This window comes from Hirundo rustica, chromosome 5, assembly GCF_015227805.2.
Source record: "Hirundo rustica isolate bHirRus1 chromosome 5, bHirRus1.pri.v3, whole genome shotgun sequence".
NCBI classification, from domain to species: Eukaryota; Metazoa; Chordata; class Aves; order Passeriformes; family Hirundinidae; genus Hirundo; species Hirundo rustica.
In genome coordinates, this window is record NC_053454.1 from 61,666,471 (window position 1) to 61,688,839 (window position 22,369).

Sequence of the window (22,369 nt, forward strand, 5' to 3'; positions counted from 1 at the left end):
TGTGCTTCTATAAATTCGATTGACATTTAGTGTCCCGTTAAGCTGAGGGAGCGCTGCTCAAACTGACGCTGAAAGATTAAGAAGTTCACACACTGGAAATAGACTTATTGGGACATCCACTTAGCCATTCTCTTGTCTAATGAGATAGGGGGCAAAATCTCATCAGTGGCCTTTAGAGATCCAGTCATGACCACACCTTTGGTGAGATAAAGAGAATGGATTAAGAAAAGGCAGCAATGAGAACCGAGTGGAACTGCCACCCCTCACTCCTTCCCTGGTGTTAATCTTCGGTGTTACAAACATTTTCACAGTTTGTCACTCCAGAACTGCCAGTTCAAAATACAAAGTCCCAAGGTGCATTTACTGAATTTCTTGGGTTTCTAGTAAGGTTTATCTGTGTAACCTCTTAATTTTGCAATGAAGTTTGACATCGTCACTTCAAGAGTAGTAAAATGAAGGTAAATTTAATTAAACATCAAATATCCTCTGCATTAATGGGCTCCAAAATCCTGGTAGCCCAAAAAGCTTCCTGAGCATAATACAGAAGCCAGGAGGCCAGGGCAATGTTAAGGAATTCAGTTGTAGTCATTAGAGTATGATGAAGAGGTTACAAAATCGGTAGTGAATTCATCTCACTTCTCAAAGATACCAGAGCGGGACAGGATTTTCACCAGCGCAAACATTAAAATTACCAGCAAATCAGTCTTCCTCAGCACACCCCTGTTGGAGCATCTAAGCCCACCAGCACTGCTAGAACTAAACCTGCCCTGCGTGAGTCTGCTTTGGCAGGGGGTTTGGATTTAGATGATCTCCAGAGGTCCCTTGCAACGCTATCAATTCTGAGAGAAAGCAGAAAAGGGGTACGGGCGCGTAGTGAGTGGAAACTTTCTCCGCCCTGACTTCGGAACTTTTCGCCTTTCCACCGCCTCCGCGGCTCAGCCCAGCCCAGCCCCGCCCGGCCCGGCTCCTCCCCGGATCCGGAGCCCGGCTTAAAGCGGCGCCGGGGGGGCGGCCCCGCCGGGGTCCCGCTGCCGCAGCGCCCGGCCATGGCCCGCGACCGCGGCCCGCCCGCGCTGCGGCCGCCCGGCGCCGCCGCTCTGCCCGCCGAGCCCCGCGGCTGGGGCTGGCTGGGCGCGGGGCTGTGGCCGGCGCTGCTCGTGGGGCTGCTGGCCGCCATCGTCGCCTGGTTCTGGTACGGCGACGGCGATCGGCGAGCCGAGGAGGGCGGCGAGGAGGCGGCGGCCGGCGGAGAGGGGCCCCGGCGGACGAGCGCGGCGGCCACAGGTACCGGGATGGGGAGGCGGTGTCGGGGCGTCTCGGGCTGCCCGAGCCTGCGAGAGCTCGGGTTTGCCGGCGCTCAGCTTAACCCCTTGCCGTTCTCCCTCAATGTCACTTGCAGAGGATGCTGCGGCGGGCGGGGGGCCCGTGAGACGGGAGGTCGCGGCTGCTGCCCCGTCCGGCCCTTCGAAGCCAGGAGAGGATCGGGCGGCTGTTTCGAGGGAAGAGCTTAACCACGTCCCGAGCGGTGCAGTTTCGGGCGAAGCTGTGGAGCTGGAGCGGCTGATCCCGGAGCACGGGGTCACGGACTCGGGGGAGCATCCGGCTGCTATGGCCGGCAGCCAGGCGGGCGAACCGGGAGCCCAGGTGGGACAGGCAAGTGACGGATGGTGCGTGATGAACTTGGCGGGAGCCTCTGACGATGACTGTAAGGAGAGAAATGAGGAGCGGCCGTGTCAGCCAGCTGAGAGGAGGGACTTGGACCATGAAGAGTGGGAAGTTGTTTCTGAGCACCTGGTCGAAGGGAAGGATGGCAGTATGGAAGACTCAGACAGCAAGGAATGGGAACAAGGAGACTGCTGTGATGGGGACTCGAAAGCCAAGAGAGTTGCAGCCGTGCCCCCCATGTTCCAGAACATCCACGTGGCTTTCCGTGTGCACTACATCACCCACTCGGACGCGCAGGTCATCGGTGTCACGGGGGACCACGAGTGTCTGGGCCAGTGGCACAGCTACGTTCCCCTCAAGTGCGACAAGGATGGCTTCTGGTCCGAATCCATCAGTCTGCCCGTAGACACCAGAGTGGAGTGGAAATTTATCTTGGTGGAGAATGGGAAGGTCAGACGCTGGGAAGAATGCAGTAACAGGACCCTAGTGACTGAACACGAAGATCAAATTGTTCATCAGTGGTGGGGATACCATTAATGGGGTGGTGGAAGCTGCTGATCTAATGGCAGACCTGCCTAGGTGAATCACCGAGCCCCTAAACCTTAGGGGGGCTCCCCTTCTTCTCTAGGAGACCCTCTCAAGTGCAGAGCTGTGGAAATCCCGTCTCAAACCACGTAAGCAGCAAATCTCTGTAGGAAATCTTTTGGCAACCTGAAAAATTAACTTTGAGTGCGTGCTGAAGAGACACAAGTTGGCTAAGAAGGCATGAGCAGCATTCCAGGCACCTGCCTGTCCAGGAAGATCCGGACCCTGGACTTGAGTTAGTGTTGCTTTGAGTGGGGCTAGGGGATGCATCTTGGTACTGCTTGGGCTTGGGAAGTGTACCGGGAGGTGTGGTTACCAACAATGTAACAGGAACTTAGGTGTTTTAATTTATGTAATGTATTCAGGAAACAATAAACATTTTCAGACTGACAGTTCATTACCAGTTGACCAGTGACCTCACGCATTTTGGTAACTGTGATCCAAGTGAGCCACTTGACCTGCAATCTTAGTGCTAAGGAATTGCTGAGAAGTGGCCCTTCCTCTTGTGAGTAACAAAAGGTTGAACCCCAAAATAGTTCATTCTCTACCCTCTACTGTCCAGCAATCATCTCGGCTCAAATGAAAGGCTTGGCAGGCAGCTCCACTACTGCTGAGGGGAGAGCAAAGGTCAGAAAGGACTGTTTCAGCTTAATGAATTACTTTGTCAGGGTGGGAGCAGGCTTTAAAAAAGCCTGCAATGCTGGCTAGGGAACTGGGTTCTGGCTGGAAGAGAGTCAGGTGGCATACTGAGGAACAATACCACAGTATCGTAAGCAAATACTTGGCTTAACCTTGTAAATATTTTTTAAGACTAAGCTTTTCAGCTTGAACTTATTTTAAGTTGTGGCCTTCTAGTAAGCCAGATGAAATAGAATACTTCCAGCTTCAGCTAGCTGGTATCTTTATATGATAGAAGCAGAAAGCTATTCTGCTTCCCCACCTTTTGTATTTTTGGGTACAAATACAAGCTGCCACTCGAGCAAGCTCCTCTTTCCACAATACCGAACCAAGCTCTGGCCTGCAAACAGCCCTTCCCTTGAGTGAGCTTTGGGAAAGCAGAGTTTCGTAGGAGATCTGCAAGTATACAAATTAACACTTTAGTCTGGAAGATGTACTTCAAAAAGCACATCAGTGATCTAAATGCCTCTGCTAATTCCTTCCTGCTCTGTGTGGTGGAGCAGTCTGGATGTGTGAAACAGAATGGCTTTGGTGAAAGACTAACATGAACTTCAGAGGCTGGCCTCCTGCATCTGGTGAGTTAATGGGCATCCAGTTGGTTGGACAATGCTAGAGCTGCTGGGAAGAACAAGTGTTGGAAATGTTCTTAACTGGGACTCGGGTATCAGCTTTTCAGCGAGAGTGGGTTGGGCTGCCTGCTTCTGCAGACCTGGCCACAAACTAGCTCAAGGAACTCCTGGGAGGGGATTGAGGCTGAGGAGGGAGACAGACTAAGGCCAAGGAACAAGTGCATGGGCAAGTTGGAATTTTGACTTTTATTCAGTAAAACAACCTCAGCTGCATTCTTTGCACTTGGCTTTACTAACAAGAAACTGAAGTGAATACTGTACCTAATACACAGTGGCAATAGAAGGATATCTTCAGAAATCCCTGAAGTCAAAGCAAAACATTTCATTTCAAGGTGATTACAAATCTCTTCCCCCCCAAAGCAAGCTCTTCAAACTGTGAGATACTGTCAACCTAAGAAGCCCTTGTCGTGCAGCCGCTGCCGCCTGAGCGTATTTATACACACGCTTGAGGCTTGTCTGAGGAGATTAACTGTGCTATTAGATTAAATTATTCAATAGAAACCTACTTAACCTATGCTAGAATAGCTTCTCTAATGCAGTGGTGAACATGTCAAACAGACCAACCCTGAGAAGTCTTTCAAACTTAGAACAATTTATTTTTTTAATTAAACACCCTGCGCTTTGATCCCACAGACAAATCACAGTCTTCATGATTGTATCATCTTGCTGAATGAACATCTGTGGTTTCTGCAAAGACCTGCAAGGAGCTTTTGCTACAGCCTCTAAATTATTATGCCATTTCTATCACTGCGTCCCCAGCAGAACCTATGCTGTGTAAATTAAATGGTTTGAGTATGGTGAAAGAAAGCAATCTGGATTTCAGTTTTTCTGGAGGAACCTAGTGGTATTTTCTCCAAGTTCACGGGGGTGTTTTCTCATTATTGAACAATCTATTTGCTCAAAGGTGAAAGTAGATTTAAACAAAGTTGCCTTGCTGGAATGGCTGACGGCTGTCAGTGTCCTGGCTGAGACCAATGAAGGTACATGGGAGAAGCAACTTATTGTTGACATTCCTGTGTGGATCTAACAGCCAGTGGCTCAGGAGATCATTACCAGTTCTCCAAGCAAACAAATTGTCTCACTCACAGCTTGGCAAAGCCTGCAACCACAGAGCTACCTTTAAAGGTCACCTGCTCATACCCCTGACAACAAACTTCTGACAAATCAGGCAATTTGATTATTTTTATGTGAAACACAAACCATTCCTTTTTGTGAAGTAGTTTGGTGCGCAAATGCTGAATGCAGCTGGATGGTGATCTGTGCAAGCAGCCTGAGGGGGACTGAGCATAAACCATTTTAAAGTCTCCTACAAAAACCTTCACTGCAGTTGAACTTACCCTTTGGAGTCTCCATCTATTAGCCTGCTGCTAGGTTTTCTCTCCTGGGGGTTGGTTGCCATCTGTGGTGTCCTTGCTGTGGGCAAGCCTGGCCTAACAGTCCGCCTGCATGACATGGAATAACAAGTGCTGTTGGGGCTGCAGAGGCCAGCATCTATTCAGCTGCTCTAAGGCTCATGTGTCTAAGTGCCTGTTCCTTGCCTGCTGTTGGTGGCAGGGGCAAAGCCCAGACCTGTCCACAGCTCTGCTGGATTCCAGCAAAAGGATATTAAGCTGCTGGTTTGGACTGGCAGATGTCCCTCTCTTCTCTCTGACCCCTCTAACTGCTCCCTGCCCTTGGCACACAGCTGCAGCTTCTGAAACTCTAGCTTGGCTCGTTGAACACAACTGGAAGTGCACTTACCAGTGATCTTTCCCAGGGGTTCTTACTCTCTACACCTGACTCTCCTCTTAAAAATTTTGGTAGAATTTTCCAATATGTGTAGCAACTCCAAACTGTGATACACTGCCATCTAAACCAATCCTTTCATTTTCAATGCAACTGATTCCTAGGAAAGAAGAGATGCTTTTACTAGTATTTTGACTGAGCTTGCAACACAGTTGCAAAAATTATCAGAAACAGTGTAAAAATTATTAGGAAAGCTAAAAAAGTTCCTCAGATTAAAATACTGTTGGCAATAACTGAGGACATCTTAGGAACAACTCAGTAATTTCTTCTCTCCATACAAAACTTGAACTAAAGTTTGATGAGTCCATTCTGCTTAAGTGAATCACAGTACAGTATGGAATTCAAACTTCAAGAGGAAGAATTTAACTCCAACACAGGGAGAAGCTGTTCCCTGTGAGGGTGAGGAGACCCTGGCACAGGGTGCCCAGAGAAGGTGCAGCTGCCCCATCCCTGGAAGTGTCCAAGGCCAGCCTGGACAGGACTTGGAGCAACCCGAGATAGCGTAAGCCTATGGCAAGGGGTTGGAATAAGATTATCCTTAAGGTCCCTTTCTACTCTGTACTTCCTGTTCATTTAAAAAAAGAGCTATAAACAAAAGTTTAAAAAACTGTAAGGGCTTTTATTATTAATCTTTAAAAACATAACTTATTTTAAACACAACGTACGCACATGAAAGCGATCACTAATGCATATAGAGTGCCTTCACTTGAACAGCTGTCTCTCCTTTTCCTTGGATTTCTTTGTCTTCACCTCCTGAGCTCTGATCATTGGAGACGTGGCTGAAAATAGCAGAAGAACAGATTAGCTGAACACCACCTTATATTCCAAAGGCTGAGGTCTCAGGTGCAGCCACCTGAAGCTTCATAAAGTCTTCCCATAACAAGTTATGCTGTACCTACCAAGGCCTTACAAATGCAGCTTCAGTTTGCAATTCTTTATGTGAATATACAAAAACCACTGAGGATGGCAAAGAACAAAAATGAGAACACATACCTTTGACTTATTTATATACATAACTTAATTAGTTTTACCTACATCAGGTCACTCATCCCTGACACAAAGGAACTGTGTGATGAGGGGAAATAATAATTTCCCAAATCTGGGCAACGAGACTTAAAGGAGAAAAGGGGGAAGAGACTGGAATGTGCAATAAGAAAAAGTGCAGAGAAAATAAACCCCGTCTCATTTGGCATCCTGCCATCCCAGGAGCTCACGCAACTAAGTTTTGGAAATCTTGCAGCTTCCATGAAAGCACATCAGGTTGTGAAAAATTCCCTGTAATTGGCCGTGACAGCACACGAGGACAGCCCTAAACAGCTGCCGTGTTTGACATGTTAAGGATCCTGAAGCTTATTAGAATTAAGGGGTATTGTGGAGTTAATCGAATTACTCTCCCAAGAGCAGGATAATGCAGAAGTGGGTACTGCTAGTAAAGCTAGTGAGTGCTAGTAAAAGCACAGGGAGTGCTTTGCCAGGTACCAAGAACAGTTTCTGGAGAGTGTGTGTTTTTTTCTATAAAACAGGAATATTTTTGGGAAATACTGGCACCTTGTTTTTTTTTCATCTGTAATGATTCCACCAGGTTTTGGAGGCTTTCCATCTTGTTCTGTGGCTTCTTTGGTGTGGGCTCACTAGTTTCCATCAGCTGAGAAGCTAGGGAAAATAATAATAATATTATCATCAATAATAATAAAAAGGCCATTATAAATTATCTAATTGCTCCTTTAAATTGAAGTTCTTACAAAATAAAATCCACACCAACATTTTCAGTCAACCCCAGAACTTTACTAAATGTGTTACAGGAACCACAACAGCTATTACAAATATTTTTTACTGCAAATATTGATGTCAAGCACTCTTACATCCTTTTAATTTGAATAAGGAAACTGATCAGGCCTTAAAATTAGTGGTGGGTGGAATTTATCTTCTCACTGCGTAATACATTAATTAGCTGCTACGCTTTACTCACAGTTCATCTATCACAGAAAAAACCTTCTGCTTGAACAGAACTGGGAGAGGGTGAAGGTGCCCCGATCAGGACATGGGACTGGATGTACTTTTTTGTAGCCAGCCTTCCCTGGGGCTGGGATGTGCTCAGGTGAGGCAGCAGGGCCAGCTGCAAGCTCATTAGGTGGAGTAGTTAAGAGCAAATGTACTGGAGATCTTGCTCTGGATCTGCCCTCCCGAGGGAATAGCTTGGGGACAGATGTGCACTGAGGTGCTGTCGAGCAGATGGATGCGTTTCCTAGGAGATGCCCAAGCGAAGAGCAGTGAGCACACACCTGAGGAGAGATCCCCATGCAAGCAGGAGACTGAAGCCTCCTTACAAAACATGCTTGTTTCTGTTAAGTCAGTGGCAGGTCAAAATGGCTTTTGTTCTGCTCTCTATTCTCCTTTATTTCCCAAACAGGCACATCATGGCTGCTCACAACCCAGGACTCCCTGTCCATTACAGACTCCCCTTGCTCAACTACTTCTCAAGTCTTCCACATAAAAAAACCCCTAGCTGCAGCTGTTTTGGATACTAGGAAAATCCCTGGATGCTGCAGTTGGTTTGCTAGAAGGCAGAGAGTAACTACCCAGGAGATTTTCTTTAATACTAAGAAGTACAAAAAGAATACCCAGAGCAGTTACTCCTCACAATGAACAGAGCCTATCTCTGAAGCACAGTGGCTAAAATTCTAAATAGAGAACAATATCAGTGTCTGCAGGCAGTTTTCACAGAATGGATGATCTATGGGCAAGAAAAGACACGGTAGTTAAGATTAATATCTTCAAACCCTGCTGTTCAAAGCCACACCCTCATATTTCTTTTAGGTAACAAAATTCATATCATCACAGTTTAAAAGGTACTGACCATCCAGTACTTGGAAGGAAACCAATAGCATTTTTTGATTCCTCTAAAAAAGCCCATCCAAATAAAGGATTCAGGAGCCTAAACTTAGGCTCCAAAAATGTGACAATGCTATTGATGCCAATCACACAAATAACATGGAAGTTGTCAATTTTGGGCGTGCTCTTGTCAGTCTCTGAGGAGCTGTTTTCTAACAAGATACAGATTTTGTAGCAAGTGCAATGAAGACACTGTAATAGCACCTGCTAAGAGGTATTTCAGTAAATTCCTAGGAAAAGATACTGTATTAGGATTGTATTTTTTTATAATATTCTGTAATGTTCCAGTCTGACATCAATGCTGCCAGTGAAAACTTACCATGGGAGGTAAGGAGCAGGGAAACATCCTGGGACTGAAGATCTGCAGGATGTGAGTGGGAAGGAACCCTGAAAGCAAAATGAGGACAAAACCTGCATTCTGGAAGGATTATGCTAAAGTTTGGTCATGCTAGCCAGCATCCACAGTGAGAATGTGAAGCTCTTATATGGAGTCTCTAGGTCTTATACGTGGAAATTAAAAGCAAACAATGTAATTATGTTTCAGAGCTCTCGCTTAGAGAGATGAAAGTGACATGAAAGCTTTGTTTTATAATTCCCAGGAAGTTCTTAGCATTATGAATAAAACAATACAAACTAGCTCAGGATTTGAGCTGTATTAAAAAAGCCTTAGAAACTGAACCTCAGATGAGTACTGTAAGAAGCAGGTTACTCAGCTAAGTGAAAGCACTTCTCACTGTCCTGAAGAGAGAAGTCCTAAAGTTCTCACTGAGCTTTTCCACTATGCTTGCAGTAGCAGCCTCTCCAGCTGCAGGTTTGATTTAATCCTAATCAAAATTAATGGATAACATCTTCTTTTATGAAGTATCCTTATGATCTGGATTAGAAACATCAGGATTTGTGTTGCATCGATTTTTCAACTTCATGTACCGCTGTCATTATCATGTGTTTGGTTAAAAAGAAATCCTGCATTTGGATATTTACTAGGGCAGAAAAAGAAAGAAGTTCAGAACAAAAATAAAAGCAAGCACTAAAGGCAAATGGTGTGGTCACCTTCTATTTCCCTACGACCTAAAGCATCTGAGTAACCTGGCAAACAACAGAAGCTTTGGAAGGTTGCAGATTATCTCAGGCTATGTGTAAACCTGACCTTGCACAAACACATCCCACACTGCTCCTGAAGCACATCAAGAGCCAGATCCCAGTTTCAGAGGGCACTGTAAGTACACAGCACACAACAGAAATAAATTTATTATTCTTACACTGCATTCCTCATGGTTGTTAAAGGGGATTTTCTCCTGCCATGGCTGCTGAGATCCATGGAGGGAATGTCACTGTCTGGGCTTGTTAATTTCATGAAAGAGTCCTCTTTAGATCCTGCAATGGTTCTTCAAAATGTCCAGCCTGGAAGGCTTCTGAAATAAAATAATTCAGTTAAAAAATATTTACAAAGGCACTCTGTTGTCAATTCTTACCTCAAGTCACTCAAATGCATGAGTTTTTCCCCCCTTGACTCTTGTTTTTGTCCTTTTTGACCCATGACCTCAGGTGCTGCTGTACAGGACACAGACACAGCGCTGAAGGGAGACACGGGAGCACCCGGGGGTGGGTGTTTTCCACACACTCATTCCTGTAGCAGCTGAGCTGTCTGCAGATACAAACCCCTTTATTGCCACAGCCATCTCGGACATGAAGTGCAAGAGTATTCTCATTTTACTGCTCCAGACTTGAGGCAAAGGCCTGGTTCAAAGATCTCTTTCTTTCAGTGAAAACTGGATTTTTCACTGCTGAGAACTGGATTTTTCAGCATTTCACATGTTCAAAGCACTGCTCCCACTGCTACATCTGGGGATGGGACTGGTTAGAAGCACTTTGCTACCCCATTTTCATTTTTTTTAAAAAGGTCATTTTTAATGTGAACACGCTGGTTTCAGCAGGGCTTCTATGGGGAACAAATCCTCAGCTTCACAATGGGTCAAAGTGACACTGAATCAGACCAAATCCTCCTCTTCCACATTCCAGCTAGGAAACCAGACTATCACCCAGGTAGAGTCTGTCTCAAGTGCTGGAGCTGCTGCATTTTGTACTAAAACTAATGATGCAGGAACCAAGAAGATTAAAGTAGACTTTGATTCAAGTGCTTCTGCAAATGCTGGGTCTTCACTGTAGTACTAAATTAAAATCAGTCTTTTTTCCTTCTTTAGCTTCAGGAGTATAAATTGATTAACTCGGAGAAAAGAGAATGGGAGTGCCTGATGCTGCAGGGATTTCACAGAAGGAACTATCCTTTGTTCCTTGATGTAAATGCTTGCCACCACATCAGGAAGTAAACTGGAAAATATTCCTGAAAAACTCCTGCACCAACTTGTGGCCTCCTACAGATTTTGAGGCTGAAATTAATGAAAATACCTGGGAGATACATCAGGTCACTTCTGGAGATTTATACAAAATCTATAAAGAAAACGGCTAACGAATTAATTTTTTAATTAGAGAGATTAGAGTTGATGTTTTCTGTAATGAAAAATCAGAACAACACTAGAATTTCATTTAAATCTAAAAGTAGATGTACAAAACCAAAAGTAAGAACAACGATGTGGATAAAACTGATCAAAATCAACGAAAGCCAGCTTGGAGGAAGATTCAAATATCAAGCAGATGATTAAATGTATCAAGAACTATGCACAAATCTATTTTCACTGTCAAATGTGATTTGCAGCAAAAAATAAAAAAAGTAAAAACCAAACCCCTTACAGATCAGTACCTTCAAACTTAATAGTTCGTAAATATTATTTGTGGTAGAGGTAAAATAAACTCCTAGCACAATCTATAGGATTTTTTAGTTGTCCCATTGGTTTTTACACACACCAAGGAAAAAAGAAAATATCTGAAAGAACACAGCACATGTGAAGCTACAGAAATTATTTCATCTTGGGTGTTAGGAATTTTCTCTTGGACACTCTGAGCAGATGCTCTCCCATGTAGAAATTCCGTGTTGTTTTTGCTGTTTGGGACATGCTGGTGTTCCATGCAGAGGAAGGCACTCACCTGAGGGGCAGAGCTGGGCAGGTGCAGGGCATGTGGCCGGACAGCAGAGTGCAGGTGGGGCAGAGGCACAACATCCTGCAGCTTCCCTGAAGCAGAAGCTGAGGAGTAGCCTGGGCCCTGCAGCTCCTGAGGAGCAACAGTAAAAGTTCCTCAACTTGGTCATTTGTCCTCTGAAGCACTTTTTGTATTTCTTTTGTGGAGTTGTAGTTTGAATATAGCACTTTGTTCCCCTTTCAAAGACAGCAGCTGGGGTGGGTCACTAAAATGAATGATAATTTCTTATGATGAAACTGCTGTTCCCAAGCTACCACCCATTAAGAGCAGTAGCCTCACTGCAGCCTGAAGAGTCCATGGTTAGAAATAAGGCAAAAGTCAAAAACATCCTCTGTCGATCTCGTTAGTAAAGATAGGGATTGGACTCCATCTATTATTTTGTTGTCCTTACTGTAAACAGCACTTCAAAAACCTGGAATTATGGACATGTGCAGCACCGAGGAATTCCACAAGGAAAAAGGGTTTCAGAACACAGACTTCTGAGAGTTGTTTGCACTGAGAAGGGTTAAACTTAAAATCAGGCCCCAAAGCAGACGAACCTGAGGTTGGGCCCACGCTTCTCAGGAAGGCGCTCACTCTCACATCCAAGGTGCGCTGCAGCCTGCAGCGCATCGCTTCCTGCTCCTGGCACTCTGCAAACTGCAGGGATGCCTGCAACAGAGCACAGAAGGGGCACGAATGAGCTTGTGCTAACTTCCTGGGGATTACACTCTCTGCTGTCTGATAAGGAAGCAAGGTGCCCACAGGGATGCTGTATGACTCCTGCGCTCAGCACAGAAATACTGCAGGATGCCTTTGCTGACAGAAGCAGCTGGTTATACAAGCCTGGCAGCTGTAACAGGCACACCAGAACATCCCAGGAGGGGACAATGTCCTTCCAGACCTACTGAACAGCCCTGGGATTAGAATATTCAATTGTGCTAATGAAGCAGAACTATACCTTTTCTTCCTTAAAAAAAATTACTCTGAAAAGGGGCGAGAATATCTATACACTACAAAAAAGGTAAGCTTCCAGTGACAAGCATTCAAAGCAAGAAATGCTGCACTAGGGAGGAGGTATCACAATTCTTCTGTCATTTTTTCCAAAGGAATTTGAGAATGGCACCTTGCATAGAAATTTACATCTGAAAAAGTTAGAATCCTGAAATGACTCCTCCTTCTGGAAGAGCAGCAGCTTCCCTGCAGGGCACCTGGGATTTCTGTGCCAGCCAGACCAGACCTAACCTGAGGGGTCAGGTATGCCAGCAACAGAAATCTCACCTAAAAAACATAAAAGGCAAATGAAAGAACACCGTGCTCTGTAAAAATCCCCTCATACGGAAGAACAGAGAAAGCTGCTGTGCCCAGAGTCAAGTGGAAGGTTCTACAGCATGCACAACACATTTATTTTAAATTCCCTCTAGTTTAGATTTCCCCGAGCCAGTAAGGAGCAAAACAAGAAATCTCTTAGTGAAAATAGAAGCCTTTTACTATTAAAAAATTCTTCAGGTGGGGATGTTACAGTACATGTGAAAAAAAGGTATTAAGTCCAACCCTTCTCTTCTCGGGTGACCGCAGAGGAAAACCTCCAGAAGTCTCCCTGAACTGAGAATTTCCTTACCTTATCAAGGGCTGTCTCCATCTTTGACAGTTTTTCTTTCAGCCATTTGTCTTGTGATCTCAGGATCTCCACGTCCCCAGCAAGCCTGATATTTTCTGTTCTCACACAGCTCAATTTTTGACTTAGTTTACTATTTTCTTCTCTGAGGTAATGCTTCTCCTGAATTTAAGATGAGGACATAGTATGAGTCAAAAATGTATAAATTATAGACATTTAAATTCAGTAGATTTTTAAAAAATCTTTGAAATATCTGAATTAACCCTTTGACAAGCTTAGATATTGCATCTTGCCCAAAGACGACACTCTAACAAGAAGAAAGGCCTTACAAGGAAAAGTGCAACTGGACTTCTGACAGTGAAACAACATCTCAAATTTTTGATCCATTTTGAAACTGGAATTTTAAGCTTTAGGATCCACAGGATCCCAAGCCAGTGAAGAAATAGGACAGGTTACAGTGAACAGATATAAATGATCATTCAGTGAACTACAGCTCTTGAAGTGATTTGTCACAGAAAGTGGAAAAGGACTCATGGCGATAGACAGATCCTGACACAGAGTTTACACGCAGAACTGCCTCAGAATCCAGAGAAGCACCAAGGACCAGGGTCAAAAGGATATAGAAGGTGTAATTTGACATTTTTAGCAAGAACTGGTATGTAAGAGGCTGATTCTCATTGCAACTACTCTCATTATTCCAAGAATAAATATAAATTAAGACCTGTCTCTGTGCAGAAGGCCGATTTCCATGGGCACCAAGTAAAACCGGTTTTGGTCCTTCATGGGCTGACTGTGCTTTTGCCCATGCCATTTCTCCCAAGACAAATCTCTCTAAATGCAGTGAAATACTTCTAAAAGGAGCTCTCGTGACCTTAGCTGTGTTTGCCATTGCCTCTTCCAAGAATTTAACCGTGCTCTGTAGTGCATCTGCCTGTCCTCTCTTGGCTGTAATCTGCTTCTGCATTCTTGCTGCAGCTTCCAGAGCTGGAAAACACAAGGTTAATTTTCACTAAACAAGGATTATGATTGCAATACTTACAAACATTCTCTGGTGGATAACAGAAATGCATGAGATTTTTAGGAAGTTCAATCCATAGATACCATTGTCATCAAATCCTTCCATAGTCTTTCCAGCAGTTCTGGCCTGTTTCAGACCAGCTTGGGCTGACTTCAACTGCATTTTTAGTCTGTTTGCAGTATTTGATTTCACCTTGATAATTCCTCTTCAAATCTTAAAATGCCTCTGGTGAGAGAAAGTAAAGATTGAAATTAGAGTGACAAAAAAAAATTTCATTTTTCTAAACTGAGATGATTGATCTGCTGCCAACTTGTGATAAAGGCAGTGCTCCCAAGGGGCACTTCCTGAGGGTACAGGGGTATGCAGAGAGCAAAGCATGTCACCAGCAGCATCCAGCCAGCTGCCATGCAGATTTAACTAAGAATAATCTTAGATTTTGGTGGTTGCTTTGCGTCCAGATCCTGCTTTTTGAAAAATTTTAAATAATATATTTGTATTTATATATTTCAGAAGTATTTTTATAATTTTATACATCTGTATTTATTTTAATGCTACATCTTGATGGGGTTTCCCCACACATTAGTTGTGAAAACACTGAAGTTAAAGCATCAGCTTTCAATAACGTTGTTGTAGCAAATTTGCAACAAAACACAGTTTCACTATGATTTGACCAGAGATGGTTAGTGGGATCCAGTACTGCTCTTAGATACCACTCTTGAAAAAAAAGGGTCAGGTTGCTATTCTGTGATTCACTAGATCTGCTTTTGTTATCTCCTGACCCAGGCACTTTTAAATATTTTTGCTCATAGCGAGATAGGCCATAAAGATTTTATTCTCCCCCACCTTCAGTTCCAGAATCCCACGCCATGACCCAGCTCCCTGGAACAATCTGGCCATCCTGTGCTGGCAGGAATCTCGTGCTGTACCGGCAGCCATATTTGGACTCAGCCAGCAGGCTTTTATTTTTAACATGAGCCCAAATTAGCAGCTGTGGGAGCTGAGCTGAGGCTCTCTACCTGCAAGGCCAGCTAGCTCCCTCTGCCCAGCCCGGAGTTCCTGCAGGAGCTCATCTTTTTCCAGTTTTGCATCATGCAGTGCCTAGAGCCTCTCGGTGCATGTGCTAACCAGCTGAACCTTTTCCAGCTCCAGCTCGCTCAGCCTGGCCTCCATTTCACATATTCTGTCTTCTTTCTCATCCTTTGCACCCAGCTTACACAAAAACCAATTATGTGTAATATACATAAGTATATAAAATAACCACAAAGATGTGTGGACACCACGACTTAAAATCCCTGTTTGGGGCAAGAAAGAAAACCAGAGTGAAACAGACCAATTGCTTGTGAGAAAATTGCTAATCCAGGCAAAGAAGGTGCAGCAGAACTGGATCTGATGGCTTTAAAGAACAATTATCCTTACCAGGTGTAGCACATGAACGTGAATTCCATTCTCCTGCAGCAGCCCCACCATGTGCACTCAAATGCCTTCTCACAGAAGACGAAGAAATTCCCCGTCTGAAGTGATTTTTCTTCTGAAGATGCTGACCTGCATGGGAGTACCACATCCTGTATTTCTTGTCTGAGAAATAACCAGTGTCCTCAGTTTGGAATTCTGAGTGCTGCCTGTCTGCTGCTTCTCAGTAACACCTTGTATTTCTGGTTCTGTTCTGGTGCGGACACTCGTCTCACCGAGGTCACTCCAGCTTTCACCAGCCCTTTGGCAGCTGCTTTTTGCCAGAGAATTATTCATTGTTAGTGGTAATGTTATAATATTATCCTCCTCTGCCCACTAACTGAGGGCTGCTAGAATTCCAGGGGTATTGCCTGACCATCTTCAGAAAAGAGTAACAGTACAAGGATCAACCAAAAGATTTGTTTATTTCTACCTTTTGAATGTCCTGGCACATTCCTGGTTTTCTGTAGTACATCTTCAACCCCTGAGTTGTACAGAAAAATCAGGTCAGGATGCTCTGGCTCCTCTCTCTCCATTTTAATAACTGAATAGAATATTGTTTTTCTAAACACAGGAAATGAAAAAAATGTTAAACTGATGGGGAAAAAATCAACTGGCAACGTTAATACAAAATTCAGAGCACTTAGGGCTAAAGAACTCTAAGTGATAAAACCCGACTGGCTGCTCTGTGAAGCTGTGGAAAAAATCAATTACACAAATAATTGATTACTGATTTAATTCCTGCAAGCAGCAATATGCACTATTTAAAGCACAAAGTACTGTGATTCAAAAACTGGTAATAGTGCAAAGTACAATCAGAAGAAAAGAGTGAAATTCCCAGTAGGAGGATTTTCAACAAAAAATAATTGACTGAGAAAATGTAGAATGATGTGTAAGTTAGCTCAAGCCTATGGTTTGGTAGAAAATAAAGGAATCAACTGGATCTTTATTCATAATGCAAAGAAGGTTATCTAATTACAGCTCATTTTTGAAAGGTTAAAGTTTGTAAAAAAGGGGAACGTAAGCAGAGTGTTCACTTTGTCAGATGGAATTCTGACACAGCACTCACTGGTTTAGAAATACTTCATTAACATAAATAAACTTCATTACATTTCACAGCTTCTCATTTCAACAATATGAATTTCAAGTGTGGCCCAAACTGAATTACCAGTGGGCATTTCTGCTAATCATAGCTTCTGCTGTTGTTTACTGCTTGCATACTGAATAAGTCTGGCAAAATATGCATTAAGGGACCGAGGTTCCTTAACAGAGGGATCTAAACTGTGAGGTTAAGGTGGAGGTAGCTCAGCATCTTTAAATAATTTGCATTGGTTTCTGTGGCTTTGAATTTATGCAAAGTTAAGTCTTAAATCTGAATGTCCCTCATTGCTACAGGCAAAGGCCCTTGGGCCTTTCACAGCTAATTCAAAATTCTAGTTATAAATAATCCTCAAAGTTAATTAAAAGGGGAAACGAGCAAGGTGCAAATCTGAACACCAGAAGTAAGGGGAGGCTTTTAGAAAGTTTGTGGGTTTTGTTTGTTTGGTTGGTTTTTTTTTTTTTTAAATACAATTGCTTGTTTTTACCAACAATTGATGAATCTGGTCATTCAGATTTCGAGATTCTTGGCCACCATGTTGTGCCTGGTCTGTCTGAGCTTCTGTTTTCTCAGAATGAGCTAGGTGTAACTGCTTCTCAAGATCCTTGACCTAGAAAAAAGCAAATATTCATGACGAATTATCTTACAGCATTCTCTTTAAACAGTATATTGGATTTCTCATGGGTTTCTTCTAGGTCCTACTTGAAAGAAGTACAAATGTTATCTTTTGGCACAGCAAAGTTATTCCCTGGGTGTGCTCATAATTGTGCTGTCTTCTTTCAGTGAGTAAGCTCAGTTTCATTTCAGACTTAACTGAGGAGAGTAATTTGGCTTCCACCCTGATCCAGAGCTCTTCATAAGTTCCTTACCCACAACATAAATGCTGATTGGAATGGTAAAATAACACTTTGAGGGGGAAAAAAGACCTTTTTTCACAGAGGACTATTCCTTCACCACGGCCACATTCAGAAATCGCCAGGCAAACGTTTTTGGCACCAAGCAGTGTCACCCTCCTCTGAAAGGAGGCAACTTCTGCCAGGGTATGAGATGATGGACCAGACTACAAGGCTGTTTAATAAAGACTCTCTTATGTGCAAATTCTAGCTTAATGTCATTTATCCTATTATCCAGACAGTTTTTCTGAAGCAATCCCTCATCAAAAGGCTTTCTTACTGTCTCTGGAACATTTCAGATCTCCACACACTCATTTTTTCACTGGTATCAATGCTAACAGACAAATTCCCTACACACCTTGTTTTCACAGATCCTCTTCACTTCTCCTAACTGGGAATAGAGCTGACAAACTGTGGATTCCAGGTGACAGACTTGACGTGGATGCACCAGATTTGGGGTTCTTGCTTGTCCTCTCTGGAAAGTTTGAGGTGGAGAAATTAGAAACTGTAAGAGCCATCAAAGGAGAAGCAGCCCCAGTCTCCTCATTCTCAGCCTGCCTAACACACAGATGTTTTGTCTCTCCTCTGTATTGCGCGGTTTTGTGGGGTTTCGGTTTTTTTTCCCCTTCTCAGTTCACAGTCTGTGCAACCAGTGCCTCACTTAGACAAAAGCACTGAGAAACCAAAAGAATAGGGCAGAGAGTGGAGCGCAGGAACAGCATAAGCTTTCTCTCAAATTAAAGTTACTCTTACGCTTTTCTACACTGTAATCAAAACCCAGACTACACGATCTGTCTCCACCAGGCTTCAGATGCTACTTGCAAGCCGCAGGCACTGTCAGCTTTGAGGCAGTGCTGCCACCTCGTGCTCATGCTCATTTCTTAGCTGCTCAATCCCCTTCCCAAGAGAAAACATCGGCTACAATTTCATCTTGGCGAACAGTAACTTCTTTCACTTGTCAGAAGTGCCGTAATTTCGATGTTCTGTTATTAAGTATCAAGCTATGGGTAGTTTCACTTTGAAGGGGTTACTGTACAACCCAAGTGGACCGCCAGGTAAAAATTAGGACATCTCAAACAAGAAAGGACAAAACTCGTAGAGAAACCAGTAGGAAAAAAGCTGATTTAACCACCGAAATTACTTTCACAGTCTTTTCTTTTAATGCTGGAACTGGTGTCCCAACAAATTCCACGTGCCCACTTAAGTGACACTTAGAAAAGTAAGCTGCAGAGATTCTTCCGAAATAGAATTTTTGTGGCAGCAAATAAACCAGGAGATTGTCAGCATGGAAGGAAAAAGCAGCAGAAAGTCAGGAGCAAATAAACATCTTGATGGAACAATTACTGAAGTCTTCCAAAACATTGCTTGCTGCCCCCTAGTCACTCGACCCCAAATACCATCATCATCACAAAGGAATTCTCTGTGGAACACATGAAAAATGTCTGGTTATGCTTTATGAATAAAAACAAACAAACAAGCAAAACAAAACAAAACAAACAAAAAACCAACCAAACAAAAAAAGCCACAAAAAACAAAGAACAAAACAACAACAACAACAACAACAACAAACAAAACCACCACAAAAAAAACCCCAACCACCCCAGAGAAGTGGTACCTCATTTGATGTTGCTGAAGCAGAAGTTCTCTTTGGGTCTGTGAATCTTTTTTGTCAGTGACTGCAGCTCTTCCTCCAGCTAAAGTGAGCAGATGACAGAGCAATCCCCCCTGAAGAAAAGGCAGTCTGAACAGCAGATTCTAAAGTGTGATTTCCTCCCTTTTGGTTCCTCCTTGAGCTGTGGAAATGTGGTAAATCCCAGCAGTAAACCCAGTCTCAAGGTGGGACCAGTGTAAAAGGCTGCCACCTTCACTGCCAAGTGGCATTTGCACCTCTTTATGCCATAACCCTTTCCCCAGGCCAGGTTAGAAGGGAGCTCAGGGAGTTTTCAAATATACATCCTAAAAACCAGAACACAGAGCACTGGAAGGAAAATTAGGAGTTTGTTCACATACCAGGACCAGCTTTCCTTTGAGATGGGACACCTGTGAGTCCAAATCCCTCTGGACACCACAAAATGCTGTGCCCAGGCTGTGGGTGAGCAGGCTGGTAATGTCCCCATGCTCACAAAGCCTCCTGCCTGTGCTGTCTGTGCAGTCCATTAGGATGCCATGTAATTCCAGAAGTAATTCCTCGAGGCTGTGGACCACCTTTGTGAGATGCTCATTTTAGCTGCCAGCCTCCCTCAGCGCCTCGTCCTGCTGCTGACTGGCAGCTTCCAGCTCTCCAGTAATATTTTTAAACTGTATTTGTAAATTCTGTTGGCTCTGCGATTCCTTTTGTCTGAACTGGGAAACAAAAATAAAATAATTTAGAGAACAGGATTCACCCCGAGTTTTATCCCCACAGGTGTAATACTTCAGTTGATTAGCTGCTGGTTTTTACAACTAAATAATGAATTGTTTTCTAATCCAGGAGTGCTATAGTATTATTCCTGGAGGGAAGCTTCTCCCTGAGGAAGCCTGCTGTCTCTCAAAGCTCCTACAAACACTTTCCATGATAAATCTGTCTCGGCCTTCATACCTGCTATCCTGAAGCACATCTCTCTCCAACTGCATTTCCAGCACCCTGCTCTGCCAATCAGACTTAAATGGATTTCGTGTTGCTCACACAGCTCAGTGGTCTAAAGGAGAAAAAACAACCAACCAAACTAAACCAACCAAAATACTGAAGACATGACCTAAATAAAAAAGAAGCTGCTCAAAATAGTGCTGGTGGAATTGTCCAAAGACTCAGCAGTGACAAGGACTCACCCAAATTTAAGAAGCTGCCCCAAATTTCAGCTCATTAATGCAGCCTCTTCTGCATGTCTCCCCATTTCTGAGAAAACTATAGAATAAGAGGAGAGTTTGGTTATATAACGCCTTGAGCAGAAAAGGAAGGAAACTTGAGCCAAATCACACTGTCTTGTTTTATTGGAATTGATCAGGCAATGGAATATTTGCTCCATTCCTGAGGGTGTGGTGTCAGTTTGAATCATGTCTGAGTGAATCAGTAAATCAAATCTCAGTTTGCCATCAGTTTTCAAACTCATTTATGACCCTTTTGTGGGAGAAACTTTCAAATATTAGACATACAACTGTATAAAAATCACTAAATTCAAGCACTGTCTTCTGAAGGAAAAAATATGACACATAACAGAGACAGGAATTTTCTAATAGCAAACAAATCCTGTCAACTACCTTAATTCGTGGATATTCTTGTCCACTGGAATAGCACCTGTGAAGACAAAGACATGTATCTGCTTTTTAATCTATTAAGAGTTAACTTCATGTAAAAAAAAAAAAAAAAAAAAAAAAAAAAAATCTGCTCATCTAATTTTAAAACTGCAGGAGGACTTAAAGATATTTAAGGGAAGTTAAGTTTCCTCCTTTTCCAAATCTTCTGATTTGTTGTGTCAGGACAAACCCAGATGCAGACAGAAGAGAAAAGAGATAAAAAGGAGGAGAAAAGAGACAAAAATCTGTTACTCAGTGGCAGTTTTAAATCAGATGGTATTGACAGGTTTCTTGTTTAGCTTATTTGGATTTTCCTGTGTGCCTCGTCCTCTGGAGCACTCGTGTCCACACCGCAAGCCAGGCGGCAGCTCCAGCAGCACCTGCCACACCTGGCTGATCCAACACCTTCAACAAACCCCTCTGCCCGACACAGCCGCCCCGGTTCCAGAGGGCTCCTGACACAGCCCTTGGTCCCAGAGCCCGGCCCTGAGGGGCCAAAAAACGCGAGGAGAGAAAACCCCCCAGCCCTTCCATGGCAGGCACCGGAGGTCCGAGGCGCCGCCAGGAGCCGCCTCCCCTCAGGCGGGACAGGTCGCGTCCCTTCCCCGCCATCCCTCCGCTTCCCGCCGCGGGCCGTGAGGGAGCGCAGCTCCGTCCCCTCAGCGCTCCATGACACCGCGCTCCCAGCTCCGCAGGGCGCTGCTGCCGACCCGCTCCGCCCCGGGGGGAGCCGCCGGGCCCCTCCCGCCTCTTCCCCGCAGGAAGAGGCCGTTCCGAGGCGCTGGCTGCTCCTGCAAGACCCGCTCGCTCCGCCGGGAATTGCGGCGCCGAGCCCCTCAGCCCCAACATGGCCGCTGGCCCCTCACGGCGGGGGCACCATTTTGTGGTCGGGGGTCCCTGGTGGTTTAGCGACGGCGAGCTTGAGGCTGGAGATAAAGATCCTCTCACGGGGGTAGGGAAGGGCCTGGATCATTTTCCATATTGTATTTGGCCAGTAAGGTGCCACATTTTGGAGGGGTGACCATGAGCTGACTGAAGGCAGAAGTTGGGGTGAGGAGACTTCTCCCACCAAAACGCCCAGTGTCGAAAACAAAAGATTCAAAGGCAGCTTGCCCTAAATCCAGTTCAGTAGTAAAAACAGGAATATTTTTATTTTTCGCCAGTCTTGTCACAGAGGACAAGTTGCTGTGTTTTCTGGTATTTTCAACGCGAGGGAGAAGGTGCAGAGTAGAGACGTGAGCGCTTCAAAGGAAATTCCATGTGTGACTGTGCCATTTTGGATCTCGATTTCAGGAATGAACACACAGGTGTCCATAGGCTGCCCTCAGGTTATTCAAAGACCACCTTGATACAACTTTCCAGGAACAGGTGTATGAACTGGGCCCCAAACAAAATTCTCAGCTTTTAAGGAGAGATTAAGTCTGAGAAATCTCAAGAGACAGACAGGTACGTTGATTTATTTAAATATATGACTAAGATTTAAAACACATAACTGTTCCTCAGGGGTACTGCATAATTTTCATTTACAAGAGGAAAAAAACCCCATCCTCCTAGTGCTGAAATACAGACAAAAGGGGAAAAGTGGTTTTACATGGACTGCTACAGAAAAATATGAATTAACCAGCTGAAAACAGACCTCCGGTCTCCATTCTCCTTGCCGCACTGCAATCCCAAGTGGAAAACAGCTTAAGGAAAAGACTTTTATTGCAC

At 44.1% G+C, this 22,369-nt stretch overlaps 2 protein-coding genes across 2 annotated transcripts; one reads left to right on the top strand and one right to left on the bottom strand.

Annotated features, from left to right (window-relative positions):
• Positions 1-1,046: 1,046 nt before the first annotated feature.
• STBD1 (starch binding domain 1) lies at positions 1,047-2,642 on the top strand. Its single transcript, XM_040065844.2, has 2 exons — positions 1,047-1,284; positions 1,400-2,642. The coding sequence occupies exons 1-2, from the start codon at positions 1,047-1,049 to the stop codon at positions 2,200-2,202; spliced, it is 1,041 nt and encodes a 346-aa protein (XP_039921778.1). The 3' UTR covers positions 2,203-2,642.
• Positions 2,643-5,961: 3,319 nt separating this feature from the next.
• CCDC158 (coiled-coil domain containing 158) lies at positions 5,962-21,271 on the bottom strand. The gene is given in 23 exon segments (XM_058420772.1): positions 5,962-6,121; positions 6,891-6,995; positions 7,312-7,318; positions 7,400-7,587; positions 8,554-8,621; positions 9,494-9,588; positions 9,591-9,635; positions 11,277-11,402; positions 11,907-11,981; positions 12,931-13,089; positions 13,799-13,911; positions 14,029-14,129; positions 14,131-14,170; positions 14,962-15,154; positions 16,981-17,103; positions 17,745-17,797; positions 18,209-18,235; positions 18,238-18,283; positions 18,983-19,054; positions 19,057-19,080; positions 19,397-19,724; positions 19,965-20,026; positions 21,203-21,271. Coding segments are annotated over 23 exon segments (2,196 nt in total). The 3' UTR covers positions 5,962-6,044.
• Positions 21,272-22,369: the final 1,098 nt, after the last annotated feature.